This window comes from Neopsephotus bourkii, unplaced genomic scaffold, assembly GCF_033783945.1.
Source record: "Neopsephotus bourkii isolate Nb327-2 ecotype Australia unplaced genomic scaffold, CSIRO-AGI_Nbou_v1 NB_549, whole genome shotgun sequence".
Taxonomy (NCBI): Eukaryota; Metazoa; Chordata; class Aves; order Psittaciformes; family Psittacidae; genus Neopsephotus; species Neopsephotus bourkii.
Window position 1 is genome coordinate 1,006,652 of NW_026901050.1, and position 26,174 is coordinate 1,032,825.

Consider the following 26,174-nt stretch of genomic DNA (forward strand, 5'->3'; position numbering starts at 1 on the left):
TCACTGTGCTCAAAACAATTTATTAGTTCTGACATAAGCAGTTCCAAATAAGGACATAAATTCCCACAAGATAATTGCAAACGTTGGTTTCTTCTCTCTTAAGAAACAAGCAAATAAGATATATTATGGTTTTAGCAGGAACACATTCTTCCATCTTGCCTCCCTCCCACCTGCCAAAGGTTGCAGATCCAAGTTGTGCAAAAGAGCTGTGTGATGTGGTGTATCCTGATCTGAGCCCTCTGGATGGGTCAGTCATTTTATCCCTGTTCTCCCCTTGTTCACAAACATCTAGCGACTCCTATCAGGACGTAAAGTGCACAGCAAGCAACAGTTTAAAGAAGCAGCTATTAAGTTCAATATGGTATGTGTTAGATGTACTCTGACTAGGAGTATTTTCATTTGAAGCAGCCTTTAATTCCAAAAGTGGATTTCATCAGAAATCCATTTACTTCAGTGGGCAGTGTGCATATAGCACAACACATTCGGAAATGAAGCATGGCCCTTGCAGACCCTATTCTGGCTAGGCAGATAGAAGCTTAATTTTAGGGTTACCTTGCCTATTTTCTCCTTCTCCATTTTCATAATACCCAAAACACAGGAGTTGCTCCTGCAGTAGAGAGGGTGGGAAGAGTGAATTGTGAGTGGGAGATTATTAGGCAAGCCGTAAGAGAAAGTATCTTCCTGCTTGTTTTTCCTAAGTGAGAAGGCTCAATGTTTTCTTGTCCAATTGCCAGTTGTCAGGTAAGGCAGCACCAAAGCAATGAGTCTGAACGGAACAATTTCATTCCAAAAACTTCTGAGAACTAAATGTGCCAATATGGCAATGACTGTTTCCCGAATGCACAGCTCTCACAGTAACAAGTTGAGGCGTTGCTGCCTCCTAAGGAGCTTTTATTTCCTCAGTAGAGTAATCCATGGTTCTTCACAATCCCCTTCCCTGAACAGTGAAGGACTTTAATGCCATAAGCTAACTTCCACTTATCAAAGATGTGGAATTCTTGTCTGAACCTCCTGTTAAAAAAAAAATAAAAATCCATCTTCGCATGACAGGAAACAGTGGTCATTGGTTTAATTCTTAAAACTGTTTGCCCTATCTCATTTCTACAAGAGGGAAACACATGAAAAGCAGTTCTGTCTGCAGGACTGTCAAGGAAGGGAAGCATGCTGCAGAATCACACTTATCATAAGGAAGCGTAAGACAGACATTTCTAAGCCTAACCAGCTGGACTGCCACAACCACCAGTAACTCACTGGATTCACCAGCCATGTATATGCACCACAGAGATTATGAGAACTGTATAAAAGCAGAAAGATAGAGAATAGTCAAGTGTTACTGATCAATGCCCAGCATCTATTCCCTAAAAAAGTTCCCAATTTGTAGCTTGTATATAAATATGACATCTCATTAATTGCACCTTAAGAGCCAATAGGTTACATACAGACGTCTTAAGCACCCAGGCTGGCTCTGCATTTCAGTGCTCAGCACTACAGCAGCAGCCAGGTGCATTACAAACACAAGCTTCCTTAAGTTGGGTGGAGGTGAAGGCAAAAGTTAACCCAGGGGACCTAATTCTGCTCATTTGTACAGGCATAGTGTCAGAAGCAGAGCTACTGTAACCAGGTATACCCATCTGAGGCCAGTACAGCAAGGTCAAAAACCAGGACTTACCTTCCTGCCCCCACACAACTGGGATTTCAACTCTACCATTCACTGTACGAATCAGCAAGAGGAAAACGCGAGTCAGCTTTGCTGCAAGCTTAGTCCTGAGCAACGGAGGCAAACCAGATTGCTTTCAATGACAATATGGCAGTTAGCCTGATGAAGTTAATCTTTGCTTTAATTGGCTGCCCAACATACATATTTAAACATTCTGTACTAAATTAGCCAGCATGCACAAAGTAATTGGACCAGTCAGTGACTTTCTCCTTTCACTATATACATACACAAACAGGAACAGCACAAGATTGGACAAAGAAAAGCAATTTGTTAACTGGATACAGCTAGCAAGTAACATTTTTTTTCCTCTAGAAATGTTTTCCTGCAAATTCACAGGTGTAAAGACTTTCTTTCAAGGCCTGAAGAACTTTGCAGTCTTCCAGTGAAAAGGCTAGCAATAGCCACCGTAGCTGAAATGAGATAAAATTCATTTAAAATCCATTCCAAGCAAGAGTGAAATTGAGAAAAATAAAAACTGCCTGCAATGCAACACAGGGAAAAGGAACTCCAGAGACAATGTGGGCAGATGCATTGAGGTAGAAAGGTGGCTTTGGACCTGATTCTGAACACTCTTAGCTTAGTGCTAAAGAGAAGGAAGGAGGAGGATAGGAAACGAATCCAACATTTCACATTCACTGGTACCTGGCAGCAGAAACTCAGTATCTAAAGAATTGGAAGTGTTTGCTTACTTTACTTGAAGAACTTTAGTTCTGTGTCAACACAGTCATAGAAAAGATCCACTACTTCATCAGGATCCAGAACCTCTGCACGGGTGAGGATATCTTCCATTGCTTCTAACCCTTGTCTTTCAAGGTCTAACATAATCCTCATCAGTTTCTGGCCTTTATCCTACGGGCATGAAACAACCAAACTTAATTAACCAGGAAACAGACTCATTAAAGCATTTTACTGTTCTATTATGGAGATCTTTTCAAGTATTTTTAAAAATGAGAAAATCTTTTTAAGTGCAAATTATTCCAGTGAACAGGTGTTGTTTTTTTTATGGTTAAAAGCTAAAAGGAACAGTGCTAGACACCTTATGCATTAAGAAAAATAACCAAAAAGGAGTTGCTGCGTTTAAAGCAGAGAAGGCAGATGGAATGAGAGATGGACTGAGGAAAATGCTGTAATGCTTGTACACATGAGAAAGAAGTAAAGCAACTTATTAAGCCTGTAAACCTGCAAACAGAACTATGTCAGAAGAGTAGAGGTAGGAATGTACAGATCATAGTATGTATATGCGTATTCCTCAGATCATCACCTGGAAGATGATGATTAAATCTGAAATTATGTGTAATGTAGCAGCATTAAGACTCCAGGTCCCAGGAAAGGCTTTGCGTGCCATTCTGGCATACTGCTCTTCATGTTTCTAGGCAAGAAGTTCTCTCCTAAAGAGTCATTTTGTTTTATCCAGCATATAGAGTTGACATTACCAGAGACCAGAGGCTTTAAAATAAACCATTCTGAGGGATTAAAAACCACATCTAGCCAAAACTGCATTTAAATAAAGTTTGTACTAGCAAAGATTATCATGGTTTCCTTAATCACTAATGAGCAACTCCGAATGCTGTTACGATCTTAGCAAGACTCTGAGTTAACGCAAACAAACACAGATGAAAACTTCAGAAAATCAAATCCAACATGACTATGTGGGTCTGCCAGAAATTGCCCAAAATACCAATATAAGTGTGAGTGGCATGCCCTGGTGATCTCTCCCTCTGATAAACTTCTTTATAACCGGTTACCCAGTTTACTGCTGTAGCTGTAATTACAAATGTCAAAGAACAGTTATCAAACTACTTGCACCATGACAGCAAAACCTGTTATCTCAATCAGCTGGAAAAGCTGTACAGAATAATTCCCTTCCTGCCTTTATTTATTCCCATAAGAGATTTTTAACACTTCAGATTTCTACACTGAAAAGTTTTCAGCGCTCAGGTACCTCTTGCATGGCACCGAAAAGCATCCTTTTTTCTTGCATAGCTTTTTCGATTAGCTCTTACAAATAAACAGAAATGCATTAGATCAAGACTTAAAAACTGTCATATGAAAATTAGTTCTTAAAAGGCCCCAAAACCTCCAACTACGTAGTTCTTAACCCACCATGTAATTTAAATTATCACATTCCTGCCATCGTCCTAGTATGTAATGCTGATACCATGTTGCACTAGCATCCAGTGTTCAATAATCACTTAAAAAGGACTACAAACACAGTGGAGGCTGAACAAACTCATCAGCTTCTCAGTTTGACTTTTCACTTTGTAAAAGTAATGGAGCAGAACAACACTTTCTGGATGACCAGAAAACCCACCATGCAGAATAGTTTGTCCTTCAGAGAGCATCACTATTCAAGCTAAACATGCAAGGATTCTGAGAATGCGTTTCAGTGAATGATTCTGAAGTAAATTATGGAGTTAGGAATGTACATTTACTTTAATTCCAGGTCCCACAGTTCTTACCTGATCATTCTCAAGGAGAGATCGAGCCCACTCATGTGCCTTGTACAATTCATGCCTGCGATCAGGTTTCTCTTGGAATCGAGGTATCTTTTTAGCAGGATCATCATTGCCGAAAGAAGGTGACTGTACCTTTGGTACTAATTTTACATCATCAACAAAAATAAAGGGTTTAAATATGGACCTGAAATAAATGAGAATTACTGCTTGCAGTAATAGGAGAGATTTTATGTGTAATTGAAATATTCACCAGGCTATAATAAAACAGATACAGAACAGCAAAAGTAATTCATCTGTGCTAGGCATGGGCTAGGCTAGAGAGTTGGCACTGGTCACAGGCAAAATAAACATGTCCTTCAGTAAAACTTTATTAGACCTTTTACCTATAATCATGTTTGGTCTCTTTCATGTCAGCTTTGTCACTTCTTTAGAAAATTAGGACTGTATTTCCTCTCCAAGTTTGTTTTACAGAAATCTCAGCATTCAGCCTTGCACCACTTTTTCTCCTCTGTTCATACAGCCATGTCTCCTTCTCCTCCCAGATTTAGCTGTCATTAAAATCAAAACCACTGACAGAATCTGAGAGTAGGTATTGGCAAGTGCATGGAGAAACTGCACCCTGCATTCTGCAGTAAAGAAGCTGCCAGAAATGCAAGACTTCTGCAAAACACGATTAATAACCACTGACTGCACACAGTCAGCAGGTTCATTGCTGCTACTCTTTCCATCACTGTCATGAAGCCTTGCTGACTAAGAGTTTATGTGACTCACTAGCTGCACACTTAAAATAATGTGTTTTTTACTGCATTAGAGTGTTAAGATAAGGGCCTCTGAACAAGGGTTTTTTTTCACAGCTAGGTTCTCCACCTTTTAAAAGGACATAAATCCCACTAAAACAATTTGAAGCTTTGCTCCTATTTATCTCAAAGGATTTGCACCAAGTGAAAGCTTTAATAAGCAAGCTCAAACTTCATACTTAACCCTGAAAGTCTGAGTTGCATAATGCAAGTGGGTGAAAAGTCCCTTTGGCATGGATGACTTCTGTAGCCCTCAACAGAACCTAGTGCTTACTACCACTTCTTACAGGAATGACTGTCAGCTGTTCAAGGGTGCCATTTTCTTCTCTCCATAACCTCTTTAACTGAATGCAAGTTGCAGATCTCCTGAATAACATCATTTAAACCAACTGGAAATTGTCCCTCCAATAAAAAACATAATTGGGATAACAGAGAAACATCTGCAAGTCCCAGGTAACGTTTAGATGCCATGCAAGGCTACCTAGAATACACATCCCCTCTTCGCTAGTTAGACACTTTATTTATTTCAGCTTTGCACCCACTTGTTCAAGAGAGGTGACTAAAATCATCTACAACCTCATCATCTCAACAAGAACCCACTGGAAAGCAACTAGGCTGGAGTAGTAGTTCCTGGGACCTCTCTGAGCTGTATTTACTCTAGAAGCTCTGAATTAAGGCAAAGTTCCAGCTATGGCCTTTCAGCCCAGTGGCGCTCATTTAGAATTGCAGCAAGATGCAGCTCAATAACACAGGACTGTCAGATTACACACCACCAACTACTGATTGCATTTCTGATTAGAACACGCTCTCGAAGCATGCTCCAATTTGGGTAGCAGGGTTTAATATCTTTCAACCCACTACCTGCTCTGCCCTCAAGGAACCCCATAATTGTGGCTTACCTTGAAGGGTCTGGCGTGCCAGTGAAGTAGTGAATACAGGGAAAACTAGGGTCCTGAGGCAGAACAGACACTATGCTAGCTGTAGTAAGGAAAGATTCAGAGTCCACACAGACACCGCTGTCCTTGTCACGCAGGACATCAATCATGGCTTGTGCAGAAACGTCACCTATATGGAGGGGGGGAAAGAATTCCTGAGTGTTCAATGGCTTGGACTCCAGGTAAGGATTTTAGGCTGAGTATATTCACAGGGTGTTACAGCAGGTAGGGTCACTATAATTACACCAAAGCACAAACGCAGTGGCACACCACGCACATCAGAACAACTGGGAAGAAACTTATTTTATAATTTCAACCCTGGGTTAAAGCATTAAACTTGAGGGGGACATTAGTGCTTCATCCTAAACTGTGGCAAGTTTAGGGACAGTCTTCAGCTCTGGTTTTTCTCTCCACATCGTTCACACGTAGAGGCACTCCCAGTTACATGTTCTGGACAGAATGCCTGAAAAGGGACAGCAGTGAAAAGGGACAGCAGTGACTAAAACTCCCACCGCATATACAGGAGAATGATTCAACACTTACCACTTTGCTTTTCTAGGCTCTCCCTGCCAGAAGAGCAGGCTAAATGGTCATCACTGAGAGAGAACACTTCAGAAAAATTGAAGTCGGAGTCTCCATTCCACCAGCCTTGACTTCTCACGTAATCCCTTAGTTCAGGATGCTCAGCATCAATTTTTGTAGTTAATGAAAGCTGATTGCAAATGCATTTTACCCCCTCTGTAGAAAGAGTCACGTATTAAAGCATTAATACAGTTTTCTGGGAGAAGCTGGAAGGACAATTTAATTTCAATTAGGAAACAAAATAAACCATTGGTTAGGATGTACATTGCCATGGCTGCATAACTACACAGCTACACACACACAGAATTACCAATCACTGCAGGTTGCAGAGCTCAATTATATGTGCCCTACTTAGATATTTACACTGACTTCTGATTAGTAGTGGTATTTAGTCAGAATACCAGTTTCACAATCTGGACCTCTCACATTCTGACCACGAAATTACAGTGGTTTCCAAATATACCTACTCTTGTCTCCAATGGTGTATTCCATTGCCACAACAAGGCTCGAGATCTGACTGCATTTAGTTTCACAAAAATTCCTTGCCCTCCTAAACTGAAAATTTGATTTGGAAGATGGTTTTAAAAGCTTACCAATTGCTTTAAGCTTCCCAGTTTAAAAAAAAATTTACTCTTAGTTGCAAGATGGGCTTAAATTGAACTTAATTTTAAATCTTAAATTTTAAAATGGCATGAATTAAAAAGAAAGTGTAAGTAGCCTTCAAAGAATATTAAAGGGTCTTTTAATTTGCTTTGCTCAAAAACACTGCAGTGCTTATATCCATATACCTACAGCATGACTAATGGTGGCTGCTGCAGATACTCCTCAGAGAGCATAAAGCAAATGCATTGGAAGCCAGAGAAAGACCTGATAAAGTAAATCTCTAAACTAAAACAAAACCAGATTCTGGAATTCAGCACAAACTTTTTCTTAAACAGAAACCAAAGTAGTATTTGTGACAGCTATTACACTGCCTTCTACAAAAGTAAGCTTGCTTTTGTAATGCCTTGTGCATGCAATTTAAATAATGACTAATAATTTAGAGTAGGAAGTTCTCTGCATCGGCCTGCAAAAAGTCACTGTCATTCAGTTCCAGCTTTTACCAGGGTCACTGAGAGATCGTTCTGATTTACACTCCCAAACAGGAAACCTTTCTTCCTTGAATTTCTTGACTTGAGTGATAGGAATATTTGTGTTCGTATCAAGCTAGGCAAGCCATTCCTTAAGAGCTCTTTAAATATTACATTTAGTAACATCTGTAAAATAATATTTCATGGGTTTTATCACCTTCAAGAAATGAAAATTTATCAAGCAAATAAATATTTCCACTCTGACTGAAGAGCAGTAATAGGAAGGATTGTAAAAGTGTTTATCCTTAAATTACTGTAAGAGAGTTGCTTGAAAAATATTCACTATAAGCTTTACAGAACTTCAGCAATGATGACAGAATCAGAAAAAAAACCCAACAAACGCCTTCACACTGGGGAATGACACATTTTCCCTGTTTTAGCAGCATTTGTGCAGTCATTTGAAAGCCTAAGAGATACACTTATGGTTGCAAAGAACCCCCTGAACAAACTATGAAATACAGAGTTCTTGCATAGCCAGTAGCCTGGCAGGCTCAGCAGACTGCAGGGGATAGAAACTACTTATCTGCAGCTTAAAAGGACCTCCTGAAGAGAAATGCACTGGTAAAATCAGAACAGAGCTACAGTGTCATTTCAAAAAGCTGCAAGCAGCAGTATATTTGCTGGGAAGAACGATGTGAAGGTTACGTATTGCTGGATGCAGCTAAAAAGGCTAGTAAAAACCACTATTCTTCAAGTATCAGCCAGGTATGTCAACAGGAGGCAGCAGGATGTCACTGCATGACCCCAGGAACTTCAGGAGCCAACTGCTCTGCAGAATTTGGACTTTGAGGACAGCATTATCATTCTTCCCTCCCCTATGTCTTGTATCTGTTTGTGCTGGAGGACTTCTGTCCTGTAGGTTTCCTTAAAATGCAAGCTTTGCTTGGGAAAACACCATCCCCATTAAGGTAAGTTGATTCGCTTTTGATGGCATGAACTGACAATAGGCCATCACACAACTTTACACAGCCTGGTGCTATTTCTTTGCTTTGGGGTTTCCGAAGTTAAACCTCCCACCTCCCCATATCTGCTATGTCCTACCTTTCATTGAAGGGGAAATGAAAACCGAATTCAATGTACCTGCCACAGCTCAAAGCATGGATGATAAAAATCCTTTCAAGTTACCTGAATTTTTAGTTTGTTCTAACATGAATAAATTTTAAAAAGCTCTACTCTTATGAAAATAAAAATTCCTTCAAAACCAAAACCAACAACTGATAATAAATTAAATATAAAACCCGAGAACTTGTTTATATTAAGACAGCAAATATTTGCCAGCTAAGTTTTAATTAAGTTCATCCACCAAGCCAGTGAAATCTAGAAGATAGTTTGGCAGCTCTGGCTTCACACCTACAGAAGAAGAAACCACCTACAAGTTTAAAGAGCAGAAAAGCATTGTTCTGCAGTATCAAAGAATAAGTGGTGATATAAGGGGACTCTATCTATTGCATTAAAGCAACCAGCAGCAGCCCGTTCCATGTACCTCCTAACACAAGCCCTTTTCTCAAAGCTATCAATGCTTATCCTTCCTTAATATTTTCGATTTTTAAGTACCAATTTGGGCATTAACTGCATCAGAAAGACATGTGACACATTCCAAACAGTAAATAAATCTAGGAAAATACAACACTTACCAAAGGCAAAAATCTAAGCATGATTATTACATAGCTGAGGTATACAGGTAACAATCCCCAGGTTCACAGAAAATGCTGTTACATCAGCTAATACGAATCACCATTTAAAAAAAAAGAAAAAAAAAAGAATAGTACAAATACAGGAGGTTAAAATCAATTATTTAATCAAACACTTGCATAAACCGGTCACTTACTTAAACTCTGACTTTATAGGACCAATTCATCAAAAACAATTCTCACAGCTCTTTATAATAGGGAAGGTTTGCTGTGAGTGATACTGACCTGTGATTTTTTCTGCTGCCCAGTATTTTCCAGAAGTCTCCAGTACCCAGGCTTCATTTCTGTCTACGATCAAAAATGCACTTTGGAAAGTATGACATGAGCTCCCATCTTCATAATAATTTCCACCTTGTCCATGCTCTTCCAACAGAGCAACTATTACATCTAATGCTTCTTTAGCTGTTGCTCCTCTTTCTAGACCAAGTCTGTAAGAAAAGGGAAAAACTGAGATTCGGACAGAAATATAGCAGTGAGGTCTCCATAAATTATTGATTTTAAACATCAGCATTGATCTGGTTTAAAAATAATGAAGTGTCAGGTATGCCTAGTGTAAGAATTCCTGCTTTAATGAGTTACTGGAATTACAGGATGACATATTAGAGGATATAATTTATTTCAAGCCTTTATTTTCTACACTGCTTTTTCATTCTGATGCCTGCCGTAGCTGGTTTTTAGTTTTTAAAGAAGTCAACTACCAACCAATGACCTCAACCATGCTGTAGACACACAATGCTCTATTTATCCCTGCCCCAGGCAGAATAAATTTAAAGGATAATTTGCAAAGGTCTTTTTAAAGTAACAGCTGTATGCAAGCTTACTTAGCTGTACAGAGAGTGGGGAACTGCAAATCAATATTACCAGAGAACAAAAAATGGAAGAGGTATGCAGTATTAAAATCTCTGTACAACTTCTCTTTCCCAATGCTCCAATATTCATTTGGCCATCAAAGCTAGATGTATGTTATCCTTGCATGCATAACGCACACTGTAGTCAGAAGCATTTTTGCACAGTCATGCTCAGTGTTCCTGCAGAGGCTTCCCCAAAAAAAACAAGCCTCTTAACACCAGGTACGGCTTTCATCTGAACTAAAATTAACCATATGTCTAAAAGAACACAATTTTAAAAGGAAGTTTGAGCAAATCAAGGGTATTTTAGGGAAAAGAAAGCTGAAGAACAATAGGGTCTATGAAGCTATAAGGAATTACTGTACCCTGACTTGAATAAATTGGATGAAATAACCCCTAGATATAATTTACAGCCCTAACCAAGTCAATCAATGAAAGCAGTAACTAGAAAAGTCTAAATCAGACCTTTAAACAATTCCACACCAAAATGTAATTACTGCTAATGAGGAAATGCGTTATTTCAAGCAACAGAATATCCATGCCTCTGTCCTTTAGGACAATTACCTGGATCAGTCCAACATTGCTCCCTGTTGGTTATGTCACCTTAATATTTTCTGCTTTGTTTATCTGATAGCTCTATGGACAAAGTCATTTTGACTGATGGATAGCTCCAAGAAATTCACCTTTTTAAATGTAAGTGCTATGCTAGCCCTTTAAGGTCCTTTCCAACGCAAACCATTCTATGATTTCCCTGGAAATCACATGACAAGAAGACACTACTGTTTCTTTCCTAAAAACTACAGTACACAAATCAGCTCCTGATAACTTGGATAAAATTTGCTGATCTAAGTACTTTTCTATCTGATCTCTGCACTGGGCCTGCTTTGTTAAATAGCTGGCCACCATTAACCTTCGTTTAGGTTAAATGATTGAAAGCAGTGTTTTCATCTCTCTCAGCAGCATCTGTTTATCACTTCATAACAAAGGAGAACCAACTAGAATTTTAGGTCCTAACTTACAGTGACAGTTTCTCCCCCATCATCATCTTACTTTGCATTTATAGTTGTTCCCTCTTGTTTCTTGTATTAGCTAAAACTTGTTCTGTATTGTTGTCTCGATTTTTAGTTCCTATACATTCTTGTTATTCCTCCATTCTTTCCATCACTGGTGCAGTCACTTTTTTAAGAGCAATACAGAGTTGCCAGTCCTAGCATGTAACACAGAAATCATTTAAAAGCCTATCCAAAAGCATGTGTGATTTATTCCCCAAGAGCAATTCAAACAGCTGTCACTGCCACAGGTCAACGAATGGGCTGACAACTACCTTAGTGACCATATAGTCACTAGGTTCATTGATAATCTGCTCCCTTCTCCCCAGTTAATGACCAAAAGCATCAGGTTATAATTAGATCCAAACCTGACAAGAGGCATAATGTCATAACTTTTAATAACGTCTCCCTGACATTATCCCTCTGAGACGGCTATGGTCTACCTTTCTCTGTCAAAACTACAGCAGGTATTCAGGCTGAAGAAATCTTTCAGGTTTTTTTTTTTTTTTGCAAATGGCTCCAATGTTACATTTACTTCCATTTAACAAAGGCCTAGACTCCGCTTTTGTTTGGGTGCTCCTATCTGTTAGTCACAAAGGACAGCAAAAACCCATCCTACACAACCACACAGCTCATCTCCACAAAAGCATAGGTCTTGCCACTTATCTCTGCATTGGTGTCCTGGGTAACTGCAGCATAGCCCTCCCACTACCACATTTCAAAGTACCCTTCAAGGTGAGCTGGAAAAAAATTTAAGTAATTTTACCCCCAGATGAGAGCTTGAATTATTCATTAAGAAAATTTCAGTGACTTCGTGCAATCCATTGCCTCAGTACCTCCAATATGCTATCACACTGTCAAAACATTATCTTAAGCTTTTTAATTTCTCAGTTAGAGATGCCAACTTTCCCAATGCAGTAACATACATGATGACATTCTATTTTATTCAGTTCTGATGTCTCTAAGGAACGAAATTGGTAAACAAATTAATACAATTTTAAAGAGCATTCTTGACTCCTTGCCAAGAGAGTCTCTGCGGCTCTGAAAAAGTGGCTGCACCAGCAATGAGAGGAACTAAGAAATAATACAAACACACAGGGATTAAAAAGTAAGTCAACAATACAAAAATAAGGGTGTAATTTACAGCTTTCTTCATATATGCTTTTTGTATGATAATGTTGTCCTGTTCTAACTGTACCGGCATAAGCAAAACTGTAAATCCTCAGATACATCAGTGTTCAGGGTAACACACTTTTCAGTTATTAAGCCAGGAGTTCAGTTGCTAAACAAGCTAAAAACTTTGTGAAATACATCTTTACTGATGTGCATTGTGACCTTTACTGAAAAAAATCCTTTGCCTATGAACTTGCAAGATGAATTTTCAATTTCCTATTTCAACAACACAAGCTGACTTCAGAACTATACTACCCTGCTGAAAGATGCCTCTGATCTGTTCAATGCCATGTGCTCTCCCAACACCCACCTACAGCCTTTGCCCATATTGGCTGGGTTTTAAATCCTAACTGAAAAGTGACAATTCCAAATCAGTTCAAGAGAGAGGAAGACTCCCCTAGAGAAAAAGAATAATCAGGTTAAGAAAACACAGAAACAAACTCTTAGGGGAGCCTGAGCAGTCAAGTAAAATTTCATTCTATTACCTGGATGACATTCCTGGGTTGACAACTCTGAAGAACATGTTTCAGAGTATAAATCTTTATGTTTCTTTAGCTAACAGCTAGTCATACATGCACACACAGAATATCAATCTTCATCCTTCACTAAGGTCTGACACAGATACAGAAGTCAAACACATACATAGGTGTGAGAAAAATTTGGCCAGCAGAGATGTGCATTTCTTAATTAGGCTTTATTTTTATTCCAGTAAATCCTGAGTGACAGAATTAGCCTGTTCTCAGATAGGTAAAAAGAGGCAGAGCTGATGCCAGCTGCTTCATTGCAGGCAATATGACTGATTTTGTACTTGATGGCTCTCTATTCTATGAGGTGATCCAAAACAGATAAGCTTAATGCAACTGGCCAAGTCTTCACAGTAAGAAAAAGAATCACTTTGGCTGGAACAAGCAGCAGATGGTAGTCTGCAACATATCTCTAGTTCTCCTTGCCTGAAGCACACCCTGCATTTGAGCTACAGACCATTTCATCTGCAGATAAAAAGGAATAGAGAGAATGTAATATCAACACATGATGTTCACTCACAGTTTATTACCAGTTTCTCCTTATTTTGAGATCTCCTGATTTGCTAGGTGGGTAAACCTAGAGACGCTGGACAACCTATATATTTGAATGTTAAAAAGTATTTCGAGACTGCAATAACTATGACAAAAATAAGCAGAACTCTGCATCTGAAGTAATGCTTTGTTAAAGTTTTAGAAGAATGGTAGTAGGAGGGAGAAAATAAAGATTCCTTCTATAATACAGAGTTTAGAGAAAACACCAAAGAGAAGCATAACCCAAATTTCCTCATGACTTTCACACTGGCCAGATCCTATAGATCTTAGATCATATTTCCCATTTCCACTGCATTCTCTCCAACTGGCTCATGGTCATCTTGCTTAATGGTAGCTGGAACCAGATACTGTATTTCTGCAGAGACACCATTAAAGAACATCTACAATTACCGTTTCAGGCACCTATATACCTAACGATAATTTCTTGTAACTCATGCATCCCAGCTTGCTTATGAGAATACCTTCTAAGGTTTTAATGCCCTCTTAAAAGTCAGGTATCTATTTCCTATCCTCTACTCATAAAATTTGTTAACCTATAGCAGGAATAAATCAGAATGGTCCAACAGGATTTTTCTTTACTAACAATTATTATAGCATATTTATCAACTCATTGATATTTAAGTGGTTTTTCTCCCCTTCAGGAACAGTGGTTAATAACCACTGGTTTATAACCTGTCTATAACCACAACTCTTTTTAACCCTATTAAGCATATCCACAACATTTAACCTTTTCCAGTCATCCAGAGCGTCCTTCATCTTTCACTAGTTTCAAGAAAAATGTGCATTCACCTGAAATTGGTTCAGCCCACTCATCAAATACCCTAAGGCAAATGTCAGCAGGACCACTGGGTCTAACACTGATTCGTTTAAACAAGCAGTTGTCCTGTTGATATAGGGAAAGCAAGTGCCTGGAAAACATAGGGTTAAGATACTTTTAACTTATATCTAAGATAGAGAACAATGTTTGTGTTGCAAGTCTGTGGTGTGATAACAGAACTTAGTAGTCTTACTAACAAGAGTGAACTGTTTCCTTTCATCCTTCTAGTAAGTGAAGTACTTCTTACCATCCTTCTAATTATCAGTTAGTTTGGAGACAGTGACTCCCAAACATCTGCTAACTTGGGAGGCAGTAAATTCTGTAGACGAAGGTTGCACTGTTTTAAATCTTTGCCAGCTATCAGAAACTTGCAGATACAGTTGGTGTCAGCTAACTGGTGATTACTGGGGCATCCAACTGTGCCAAAGGTGAAAAGTGCACTCTGAGGAAGACTGCTTACTTCATCTTGAAGACCCCTGCCCACATGAGGAAGACTACTTACTTCATCTTGAAGACCCCTGCCCACATGAGGAAGACTACTTACTTCATCTTGAAGACCCCTGCCCATGACCTTCGACCATTGGGGGGCAGTACACAAGCGCCAAAAGGGGGGGAGACTTATGATAATGAGTACCTAAACTAATTGTAATATCCCCACCGAACTCTGGGGAACCTAATGAACATGCATGTTTGTGTGTAATAAATATCTGCTTGCTTAACCCCTCGGTGTGCAAGTTAGGAGGAGCGATCCCCCTTGCACCCGGCGCCATAATAAACATACCTGCCTTATAAGTCTGAGTTGTAGAATCTGATTTCATGCTTCACTGTCCTATCTTTAACTGAGTCTGTTTGCTCCCTTTCTCTTTGTACTGTCTGCCCCATTTTCTCTTGTTCTTTCATTTTCAGCTTTCTTCTCCCACCCAACTCTCCTACAAGAAATTCTCTCACTACAAGATCAGCATGCAGGTTGAGGCTTACAGTGCAGCACAAGCCTTTTAGGCAGCCAGCCTTCAATGAAGAGACTTACAGGAGTTTGCCAGCATTTAAAAAAGGGCAATGGTTTACATTGGAATGCATGGGCTGAAGTGAGACATAGTCGCCTGTTTATGCCTACAGTTAGCTATAAGCCCAGGATAAGCTTTTCAGGTCAGAGTAGGCTGTTGTAACGTGGGGGAGAATGAAGGACACACCAGCAATCCGATTTCACAAATCAGTTAGCAGTTCTTTGCTAACAATGGAATCGTATCTCTTATCTTGTCAGAACAGCCACTTCTAGACTATAAGGTACATAGACAAGGTAGGTTTAATGAACCTCCATTAGACTAGTACATATTTGGGAGCCAAACTCAGATTCAAAGTATTTTAAGTGTTAACTCAGCTGTGTCTGAAGCTCTGTCTAGACAGGTCTGCTTATATAATTTTAAAATCTCCCGATATCATTGCCACAAAGCTGTTATCTAGTATCATTACCATCTAATCCTTGGTGTTTGAAAGGCTGGTCACAGCTTGGTAAGCCACCCACCTGACAAGATCCATTCCAAGCAAGGCTTCAGATTCAGAAGCTGGTTCTCTGGTTACGACGGCTTCATTAGCTACACAGACTCCATGCTCGTTCGCTCCCATCTCTGCCCCCCAGAGCCAGGAAGGCCTGCTCAGCACAACAGCGTGAGTCTTCGGCACCTGCTCAATCTCAATATATGTGCACTGCAGAGAGAGCAGGAAGAGAAAAAGCAAACCAGTTGCAAGCACTCTATCTAATGCTGTGACTGAAGTAACACAAAACTTCTGTGTACAGACAGAGCACATTGTTTTAAAAAGTCCATGTCTTATGTATGAGCAGGGAACTTTTTAAACAACATCTAACTGTCATATTTGAACCTTTACAGGCTTATATTGCAGAAGTTGGAAAAATACATCTCTCTTGGTAGTTGCAGGCTTCAAAGAGTCAAGCAGAACAGAAATGCTAAAATCAGCGGCAAGCAGAGGTAGATAGACTGTACTGTTACAGTAAAGAAGCACAGATCACATTTGTACATAGCAACAACATCAAACCATTATACCATCTCACCTAAGCACAATCTCTAGTATGTTATTAAGTACACAGTATAACAATGGTAACTGGATAAAGTACATCAGAAGGCTTCACTCTCTTCCTTGCTGCCTCCCCTGCAGCTGCCCCCAGGACTGAAACTGCCAGTAGAAAAGGGGGTGGGGGTGGAAATCAAGACTTGAAAAGATTAAATGGAATGCTTTGATAAGCAGTCAGAGGAAATAAAACACAGGCATTGTTTTTGCTTAAAGCTGATGTTTCTGCTACTTTAAATGTGATCAGAGTTATGTGAATGTATTCTACGTTAAAAATACAAAGGAAGGCTGAAGTCATTGAAATTGCAAGGAAGAAATAAATTATGTTATCCTTCAAATATATTTACCTTTCCCTTGCTTTTGGACTTAAAAACAAGCACTGTTTTCCCAGACAGCATGGAAGAGAGCCTGAGCCATCATTAGATCATTGGCTTGTACAAGCCAAAAAAATGGGTTTTACATTTTATTACTGAGGTCACATTGTGTTGTTCAAGGACCAAACTCCACAGAATTTTCTTTTGAGGAAGCTGAAGCTGTCTGTGTTATTTATGAGACACTCTTAGCGGCCAGCATTCCTGTTGTAGCACCTTGCAGGAAGTAATCTGCAACATTTTTCTAGAGGAATATTTGGTCAGAGGTATCAAAGGAAGCAGGATGAGTAGACTGGACTAGTGGACTAGAGGTTGTTTGCCATGAAAACACATACTGTGAATACATTGGAACCTAAAGCCAAAGGAATCAGTCCAAGATTATTAGCAATGAAAAGCTATTCTTTTTTCCCTAACCTGTCATTCCCCCACTGGGGATTACACAGCATGATCACCTTCAGCCTCTAATTCTGGGCAATGATTTTCACAGTAATAGTTAGGCTAGCATACAATTAAAATGTGTAACAGATCACCTTTGATCAGAAATGGCATTTGTACAGTCCTTCACTCTAACCATGCAAGAAGGACACTAGAAATGAGCTTGCCACCCTCATTAGTAATTGTGTGCAAACAGGTCAAATTGTCACCTTTTTATAAAGCAAATTACAGTTGAAACAAGAGGATGATTTTTCACAGAGGACACACGTTTAAAAAAAAGAAAGGTGGGGAATTCTTTCATTCCAAGGCATTAAAAATAGAGTAGGGACATGCTTCCCTTTTACTTTCTGCTGTGTGCTTGATTTTGATTTTGGCTTAGGCATTAAGACCCCAGCAGGGACTTATATAAATACCTGCTGTATTTGGTGGAGAAAATCCCTAATATTTGACCAAGCTGTTTGACCAAATCGCTTATATAGTAACACACTATGATTGCGTAGAGGCAGATTCTTCATCTGTTGAGGTGGAACAACATCTGGCACTGGCCAGGAGCTATGATCCGACTAATAAAAAACACTATACAGTTCACCCTCGGCTTCATTTGCTAACCCAGCCACACTAGAGGAGACATTTCTTATCAGGACTCCCGCTTCTCCAGCTGAGCTGTCAGCAAGCAAATCACATTTTTTGATATACTGAGTTTTTTCAGAGCTTTAGGTCCGAGCTGTTTGGATAAGCATGTGTGTGACTGAAGAGAGAATAACTATATTTCCTGGACATGCAAAATTGCTGCTGCAGCAGCAAGAAAAAGGGCTGGACCAAGCACCTTCCCACATTACATGTGAAGATGTGACCAGAGCAGCTATCAGGAGGCAGGGCTGCAGCCAGGCAGACACCAGTCCCTGCACAGCACTGGACTCCCTGCATCTCATCACAGGTGGTCAGCTAGCTGGAGCCATTCTGCAGAGCCATTCAGGACATGAATCTTCCCCACACTGCAGCAGAGAGCAAAAACCAAGGCACAGTAAGGAAGAGATGTTAGTACTCCATAAACCCCCACGTGCATAGCATTCTTTAGCTGAATAGCCCTATTATACAAGCTTGCTTATGCTGCTGTTCTGATTTTCCAGAAGAAAAAAATAAATTATGAAAACACACTGAAAAAGTGATAGTTAGGTTAAAAAAGTGCTGAATGACTTCTCCCTGCAAAACATTCTGGCTATCCTTGCTACCAACTGCTGAGTACTTGGGGCCTCATTCCAGAGCCAAACATTTCCAATGTTGCTATTCATGATAGAGATATTATTGTCAATGGTAGCAGTCAAGAAAGGGGAAAGAGAAAATTGTTTGCTCCTGCTTGAAGGATCCAGAGCATTCTGGGGAAAAAGTGCTTTTGCTCTGTAACTACATAATCATATGACAGAAACCATTCAGAAGCCTCTCTACCTCAGAATAGAGCTGTCACCTTCTAAACTGCTTCTTTACATTCCCCAATCCAGTGATAAGCAAACATGGACCATATCTCCATATTATTTTCAGCTTCCATACATTAGCTTATGTACACAGTGTTCAAACCTCACTTACATAAACTGCCTTAGAAGACCTGAATAACAGAAAACCATTCCAGTCTGATAGCAGCTGACAGGCTTTGTGGAACCACCATTGTCTTGACTCTTATTCAACAATCCTTTGCCATGGTTATTGCTGAAAAAAACTTGATAAGGTTTTACCTTCCCATTAGAACTAATTAATCCAGTAAGCAGAAAAGTAGGCAGTCAACAGGACTGATGTATTAAGGCAGGCATTTGGTTCATATCTGCTAACAGGTATGAGCTTATCAAAAAACTAGGGTCCAGATGTGACAATAGATTATTCATTTTAACAAACCTCCCACTCTGCAACTCCACCCCCTTTCCCCCCCTTAAATTAACATCATAAACTTCCAGATAAAAGAATATCTTCATGTAGGAAACAGAGGAACTTAACTATCCACCTGTAGCCAAGACACATCAATTGCAAAGGTAGCTCAACCAAAGCCAGTCACTGCATGCGCAGCACAACAAACCATTGCTGCCTATTCCACAGAAATCAGAACGTATGCTTGTAACAGCACACGTGGAAGCAAACATGGAAGGAAATAGTGGGGAAAGACAGCCCTATCCACCAAAATACCTCCCTGGCCACTAGATCTTTAGAGCTCAGATGATGACAAGATCTCAGAAGCAAGCACAAAGGATAACCTCCCTGTCTTCTCTCCTGCACCCCACCGACCTGGCAAATCCCTCCAGCACAACAGCATAGCATCCTGTTCCGCTGAGAGCAGTGTCAAACTAGGCAATGACAAATAAAATGGACATAAGGTACTGCTGTGATTCTGCTTGCTATGAACCCTGTCTTTAAAATTCTTGAGGCATCCAGCCTCAGCATGTCCTAACACTAACATTTTTCTTTAAGTATGAATGCTAAACCAGAAGAATACTCATACATTTGGTGGTAATGGCTGTGAGTGAGTAGTGTCAGGCTCCATTCATTTGCTAGAACCCCAGCCCTGAAAGCAGCATAACTGGCATGATGCCCTGTGACAATAAATTCCCAACAGGAAATTTCAAAGCAACAAACACAGACTTCACATACAAGAGAACAAGCCAATGACTTTAAAGAGAACTGAGCAGGCTGAAAACTTTTTCACTTACAGTATATCAAGAAAAGAATCTTATGAAGGCAGTTCTAAGTATAGTACAAGGCACCAATGATCTCCCACCCTAGCCAAGGCATACAGATATGTTGGAGGTATTCCAAAACCAGACACAACAGTTATAAGCACAAGAGATTTCTTCTTTCATTAATGAAAAGAAACTATTGTGCAGCTTCTACTGTACCCAAGCTGCAGAAGCCCAATTCCTAGCACTGTCAGTCAGGTCATTATGAAATATCAGTGAAATCACACAGGCTTCAGCCCTGGATAACAAAGGCAATAGTCAGGGAATGCTTTAGAAAGAAATAATCTTTGAAGAATGGCCATAAAATTCTAGATCGCAGAGGAGATTCCTCCACACCACTCTCATCAGATCCAGACTTTAATTTGGCATTAACTCTTTGCTTAGCCACTTCAAGCACTGCTGTATCACAGCACATATTAGAAAACAACAAAATATCTGTGCTATTTCAGTAATTCAATAAGTTGCACTGTGGCTGTTTTTAACATGGCAAAAATGCGACAAGGCAGTCTGCCAGCCTGCTGCCTCCATTGCCATCAAGACTGACAGCCTGGCGGGGTCTGTCTATAGAGGCAACTCCAGAGGTGACATGGGCTACATGGGCCCTCCCACCATAGTGGGAACTGGAAAGATAAAACATGGTTGCTTAATAAAGCCCCACGTCCCTGTGGATGCGCCTGACAGAATGAGTTTTACAAACAATTGTGTTGCTGCTTATTTACAGGAAAAAAATTCAATACAGCTAAAAGGACAGGGGATGACCATTCTCTGAAAAGAAAAACATGCAAGCAGTAGCATGCAATGCTAGTGGCTAGTTGATGCTCTTAGCACTGCTTGCTTATGCACTTAACCAGCACCAAGTACACAGTGGAAGACACCTGGATGACTTTACAGCACCCATTAAGCACGGCCATGGTATCATAAAACTAGCAGCAAAACTGCTGTGCTGCGGTGGAGGGGACACCGATATATGAGGATACATCTAGGCTGAGTAATCTCAAGGAGTCAGCCCTAGTTCTAGAAGTCACGTAGTCGAACCAGAATGGTGAACAGAAGTGTCTCAGTGGCAGGATGAATCCTCAGGTATACAGCTTTCAAAGACACGTGCTATGCTAGTACTTGCATCCTCATGTTGTAGCCAGATATAAACAGCAGCGGCATTTACTAGGTATAGAAATACAGAACAAAACCCATTCTTTGAATTAGGAACAGTTTTTCCTTTTTTATGAAGAACCTAGCACACTTTATGCAAACTTTTATATTTGCATATTGTTCCTGGCTGTTTCTGTTCATTGATAACTGCAAAATTTGAATCTAGCAGTGTCATTTATCCTGAAGAGTAAGGATGATAGATTTTATTCTAGAAAAGAATTGGAGAAGCTAGAAAAAGCCAAGCAGTTCTCCTGTCCAAAAGCAGAACTACTCTGACCTACTCTAACCTACTCTATCAAGCCACCAAGGAGTATCAGGCAGGGGAGCCATAGTATAGAAATGTGCTCAGCAAAATTTAATATGAAAATCTTTAAAAAAATAAAATGCCACAAAGTGCAGCAAGGCACCCAAGGTTGAGAATACTCACTGAAGACAGCGTTGATTTAGCAGTCAATTCACCTCTTGTTCTTTATGTTACAAATCTGGGTGATGAGCAAAAGTAAAACTGAAATAAGTATGAAGCTTATCAACTCAGTATTTTAAACCATTAAGAAACAGATGTCAAAGAAGCTACAAAAAGCTCACCACAGAGATATCCCTGGAGCTCTCAGGTATCCTAGGACTGATTTCTTTAATTGGGGACTTTGAAATGCCTGCTCACACATCTGTTTTGCAGTAAGTGAATAGTCTGGGTGAAGACAGCAATTTTTTTGCCCCAGACAATACCAGCACTCTTCCTCCTCTTCCTCTTTGTTCCAATTTAAAAAATAAAGAGAGCAAGAAAAAAGAAGTTAAAAAATAGTCCAAGTTAACCAGTTTTGCTTTGGTAGCAGAAAGGAGCAAAGCAGCAGCACTCCTGCAGTAAAAAAAAAACCCAGTCTTTGGGAGGGCAGAAACATCCAAGAGATTAGGCTTCTACCTCTGAAATGCTGCCAACCCATGCACTGTGTTTCAAAGCAAAGTCAAACACATTAGTTTAAAGGCCAGCCACCTGCAGTGGAGCAGAACAGAGAAAAAGCCCCCATTAGCCAAGCAACATACTCTGTTGAAGACAGAAACCACTTGTATTAGTTGCTGTCTGCCTGTATAGTGCCTCTCTTCTATCTCTGTGCAAAGTCTAAGGGTTAATTCAAACAAGGTGGCTTGATGCAAGACATCTGCCTTGGTCATGAGACAGGCTGCTTATACAGCGAGTTATCGGGTCTCAACTGAGAGGCAAGACAAAGCAGGTACCTAAACTCTCTCAGCATTGTAACTCTTTAAACTACAACCTTTTTTATCTATATAGAGTAAATGAAAATTTTCATCATGGGCACCAAACACTGCTGTGTTTCATCAACGTTTCCTGCCAGGCAGCACTTACCCATGGATGGTGCAGGGGTGCAGGGGTGCCTCATTCAAGGTCACAGCTGCAGTAACTTGACTGTTAAGAGTGGCACTGTCAATCTAATCTGGAGGCTCCCCAAGGAGCAAATTCTCAATAGATTAGGCTGCTGCTTGGCTTCTGTTACCAGGTTCTGAACATCTTACCCCCAGATTTAATGCAAATAACCCTAACAGCTGGCATAACAAGGAACCGAAGTATACCAGAATTAAACTGTGGCACTAGCATGATGCCTGGTGATTTAGTTACAAATAGGAGAATTAAGATACCTCCAGGTAACACAAAGCCAGCTTTAAAACACTCAAAGTCTGTTTTCCAAGCTTTATATCATCTTGCAACATCAGAGACCCCTCAGTTAGCTTCAAGTTCTGTATCAGTGCTCAGACCAACACACAGCAAAAAAATCTTCCTGCTCTTCTGAAAAACCTCAGCAAAAAAAAAAAAGTAACAGCCAAACAACCAAAACCACTCAGGTATAACTGCACCATGAAGTTTTACAGAACACAGAATTCCTCCTGCCCCACAGAGGGCTGACTCTGAGCTCAGAAGAGGTTTGATACCAACATATTAGAAAAAATTTCATATTCCACAATTTGATAGACTTTGTTGTAGAACATCCTTTCTATTTTCCCACTTCCACTCCTCCAGAAGTTGCATGTTATTAAGTTAGAAAAGCTTTTACAGCTCTGCACTGAAACAAGCAACCATGACTATTTTCAAATCATGGATAAAAGCTCAAATCAGAAGAAAGTGAGGTTGATATAAAAGAAAAAAAGAAAAAAAATGACCTGGAAAATTCAGCTAACAAAAGGTCACCCACTCAGGACTCCCAAAGAAGAAAGAAAACCACAGCAAGCAGCAGGTTACCAGGGAACAACAGAAATCTAGTCAGTAAAGTCTACCTTAAAAACAAGATAAAGGGCTTTACTTTAATAGTGCAAGTGACCTGTCTTAATACACATGAATACAGCCTGAATCCTCGCAAACACATGAAAAACTCTTAAAATCCACATCTGGGGAAGAAAGGATACACTTACTTTTAGTAGAGAAATTCAAAAAAAGGCCCCTATTTATGGTTAAGGGAGCAGACCTGCACAAACAAGCTTACTAGACTGATCACTACAACGAGGAAAAGCGCTGATCAGCATCTGAAACTGCAAAATTACAATGCAAGGCAAGAACAAACTTTTGAGAAAGTTGGAAAGTTGTCACACAGAGAACAGACCTTAATGAAAAGCCCCATTGTCTGGGGTCTTGGGAATCTGCTGACATGAAGGGAAGGAATTATGTTGATGAGTTAGCTGCAGGGTTACTTGTCTGGTAGGTTGAGCCAAAAAGATCATGCTTAAAACAACTTGCAGCATTGACTGAATTCCCATGTTTAAGCCTCTGCCACAAACCAGCTGATAGCTATATAGCACTGTCTGCCAGATTCCTTTATAGCAGGCCTGCTTAGCTAGTTTTATAAAACACAAGGGAAGGAAAACTGTAGCAAAAATACCCCAACCCAATGATAACTGAAGTGTTGGCAGTTTTGACAGGTTTTAAAGAACAACGTAATAATTCTGAACATGTCAAAGGCTGCATCTAGAAACTTTGACATTCCTCTTCACTCTATTAGCTAATTACTTGACAGTAAGTTTGTTTATAAAATGGATATAGTGTTGCACGCCTTATTCTTAAAAAACATGAGGCAGCCGAATTCAAGACCTTCCTTAAAGCTTTCTGTAACTTTCAGAGGTACTACTAACTGCACACATGGAATTAACAGACTTTGCACAAGCTCTGCCTATAGGTATACATGCATTTGCTCTAAAACAAAGAGTAGTCTTAGACACAACCATACAACAGGAGAAATACATACATTTCAGCTAATTAGCAAAACTGAAGACCTTACTTCTATTATGCTATTACAAAGCATGTTTGAAATTTCAATCTTCTTATTCATTAGTGTCCTTATTTTGTAAAACAGCAAAATCTAGAAGCAAACATAGCAGCCTAAAACTTGTAGAGCTCTTACTGATCAGTCAATTTTTCACAATTCCTACAAAGTGGATTAATATTTTTCTAAAGACCTTTCAAGTGGCCAGCTCTAAAAGAAAATAAATTGAAAATAGAATAAAAAAAATAAGTTATTTATAAAGACAATTACTCCACAGCACTGGCATTTTCTAGACTTGTTTGACTAACACTTACTCTCTGCAGGTGGGGGGGGAAATCTTGAACTTTAACGAAGAAATAACAAATAAATCTATGCTTATATCTGTCCAAAGGAGAGCAGTTAAAGGAAACGGGAAGAATTTCAATAAATATCTGAAGCCTGTATAAGTTTCTGCATACCGCTATCCTTGGAAAACCTCAGGCTAGCTAATGAAAAAGTATGCAGTAGCACGGACTAGCAGAAGCCAAATGACCCAGCTAATTAGAGCTTACGCCCCTATTTAAAGAATAATGTATTTGTCCATTCCTGTCCCTTTTCTAAAAGTGCACCTTCACCACATTGCAACAAACCTCACCTTCATTAATAAAGAACCAACTGAACATTTAAGGGGGAGGTTTGAAGGTACTGGGTAGCAGAATAGATCTACAAATGGCAGTGTGCTAGGCAAAAGGACTGTGCTCCTTGCTTCCAAAAGACTGTCAAGAGAGTTAGTTTATGACTGATTGCTATAAAAGGCATTAAATTGGTGAATCATGGTGTGGGAGAGGGATCGTAATAAGATTATATATGTCTTAATTAAATCCTTCATCAAATTATGACAGTCTACCAAAGAATAAAATATGGGGCGAAAAGACCAAAAGAATCAAGTATTCTAACATTAAGTTCTTACAATGTATCCTTTTTTTATCCAAAGTATAAAAACACTCAAGAGGAGCTTCTGGAAGTTCATCTTCCACAGTAAGAATTATTTACTAGGAGGTGGTGAGAAACTTGTTGCTGAAGTGAACCTGTTGCCCAGAGAAGCTGAGGCTGCCCCATCCCTGGCAGTGTTCAAGGCCAGGTTGGATGGGGGTTTGGGCAATCTGGTCTAGTGGAAGGTGTCCATGCCCATGGCAGGGGGTTAGAACGAAATGATCTCTAAGGTCCCTTCCAACACAAACCATTCTATGTTTCTATAATAACAGATTGTATTTTATTTTATTTTATTTCTCTCCATTGCCAGTTCAATGAAGAGAGCCTTAAAAAAAGAAGAAAACAAACAAAAAAAAAAAAAAACAACCACCAAACAAAAAGAACTACTCTGAAGTTTTCTTCTTGTCTAGCACAAGTCTACAAGGTGTGACCAATACAGCACTAGAAGTAACAGCAAGTTACTTGTACTGTCCAAGTAGTGCTTCTAGTAGTCCAAGAGGACTTCTTCCTATCCACGATTATGCCATTTAATAATGCATGAGTTGTAAAAGATGTTGGTAGAAACAATAATCAAGAGAACATTAACTGTTAGAACAAACAAGCCCTCTGACATTTGAAAGCTGTCCCACTTGAAATACAGAACTAAAACTGCCTTAGGATCCCCTCTGGGGAAGTGACAATTCTATCCATAAGGAACCTGTAGGGATGACAGTCACTAACTGGTGCAGAACACCTAGTATTCTCAGCCTTCTGCACAGAGACAGGAGGAAGTTGAACACAGGGAACCTCACAGCTCCTGCTTTCCCAGCTGCCAGGAAGAGCACAAACCTGTGAACTCCAAACGCTCTTGACAGTGCAGATCAGGCTCTGTGTCCTCTGCTTTTTAGCTACCTGCACCTATCTTT

At 39.8% G+C, this 26,174-nt stretch overlaps 1 protein-coding gene across 1 annotated transcript in view; it reads right to left on the reverse strand.

Annotated features, from left to right (window-relative positions):
- The window catches only part of SCRN1 (secernin 1), a 37,704-nt gene continuing 11,530 nt past the window's right edge, over nucleotides 1–26,174 (reverse strand). Inside the window, exons 3-9 of the mRNA XM_061351022.1 lie at nucleotides 15,794–15,975; nucleotides 9,534–9,736; nucleotides 6,449–6,643; nucleotides 5,870–6,035; nucleotides 4,177–4,357; nucleotides 2,407–2,566; nucleotides 1–2,127 (exon numbers count right to left, since the gene is read on the reverse strand). Coding sequence (XP_061207006.1) covers nucleotides 2,408–2,566; nucleotides 4,177–4,357; nucleotides 5,870–6,035; nucleotides 6,449–6,643; nucleotides 9,534–9,736; nucleotides 15,794–15,975 — 1,086 coding nt within the window. The 3' untranslated portion in view covers nucleotides 1–2,127; nucleotide 2,407. The remainder of the gene's footprint in view (nucleotides 2,128–2,406; nucleotides 2,567–4,176; nucleotides 4,358–5,869; nucleotides 6,036–6,448; nucleotides 6,644–9,533; nucleotides 9,737–15,793; nucleotides 15,976–26,174) is intronic.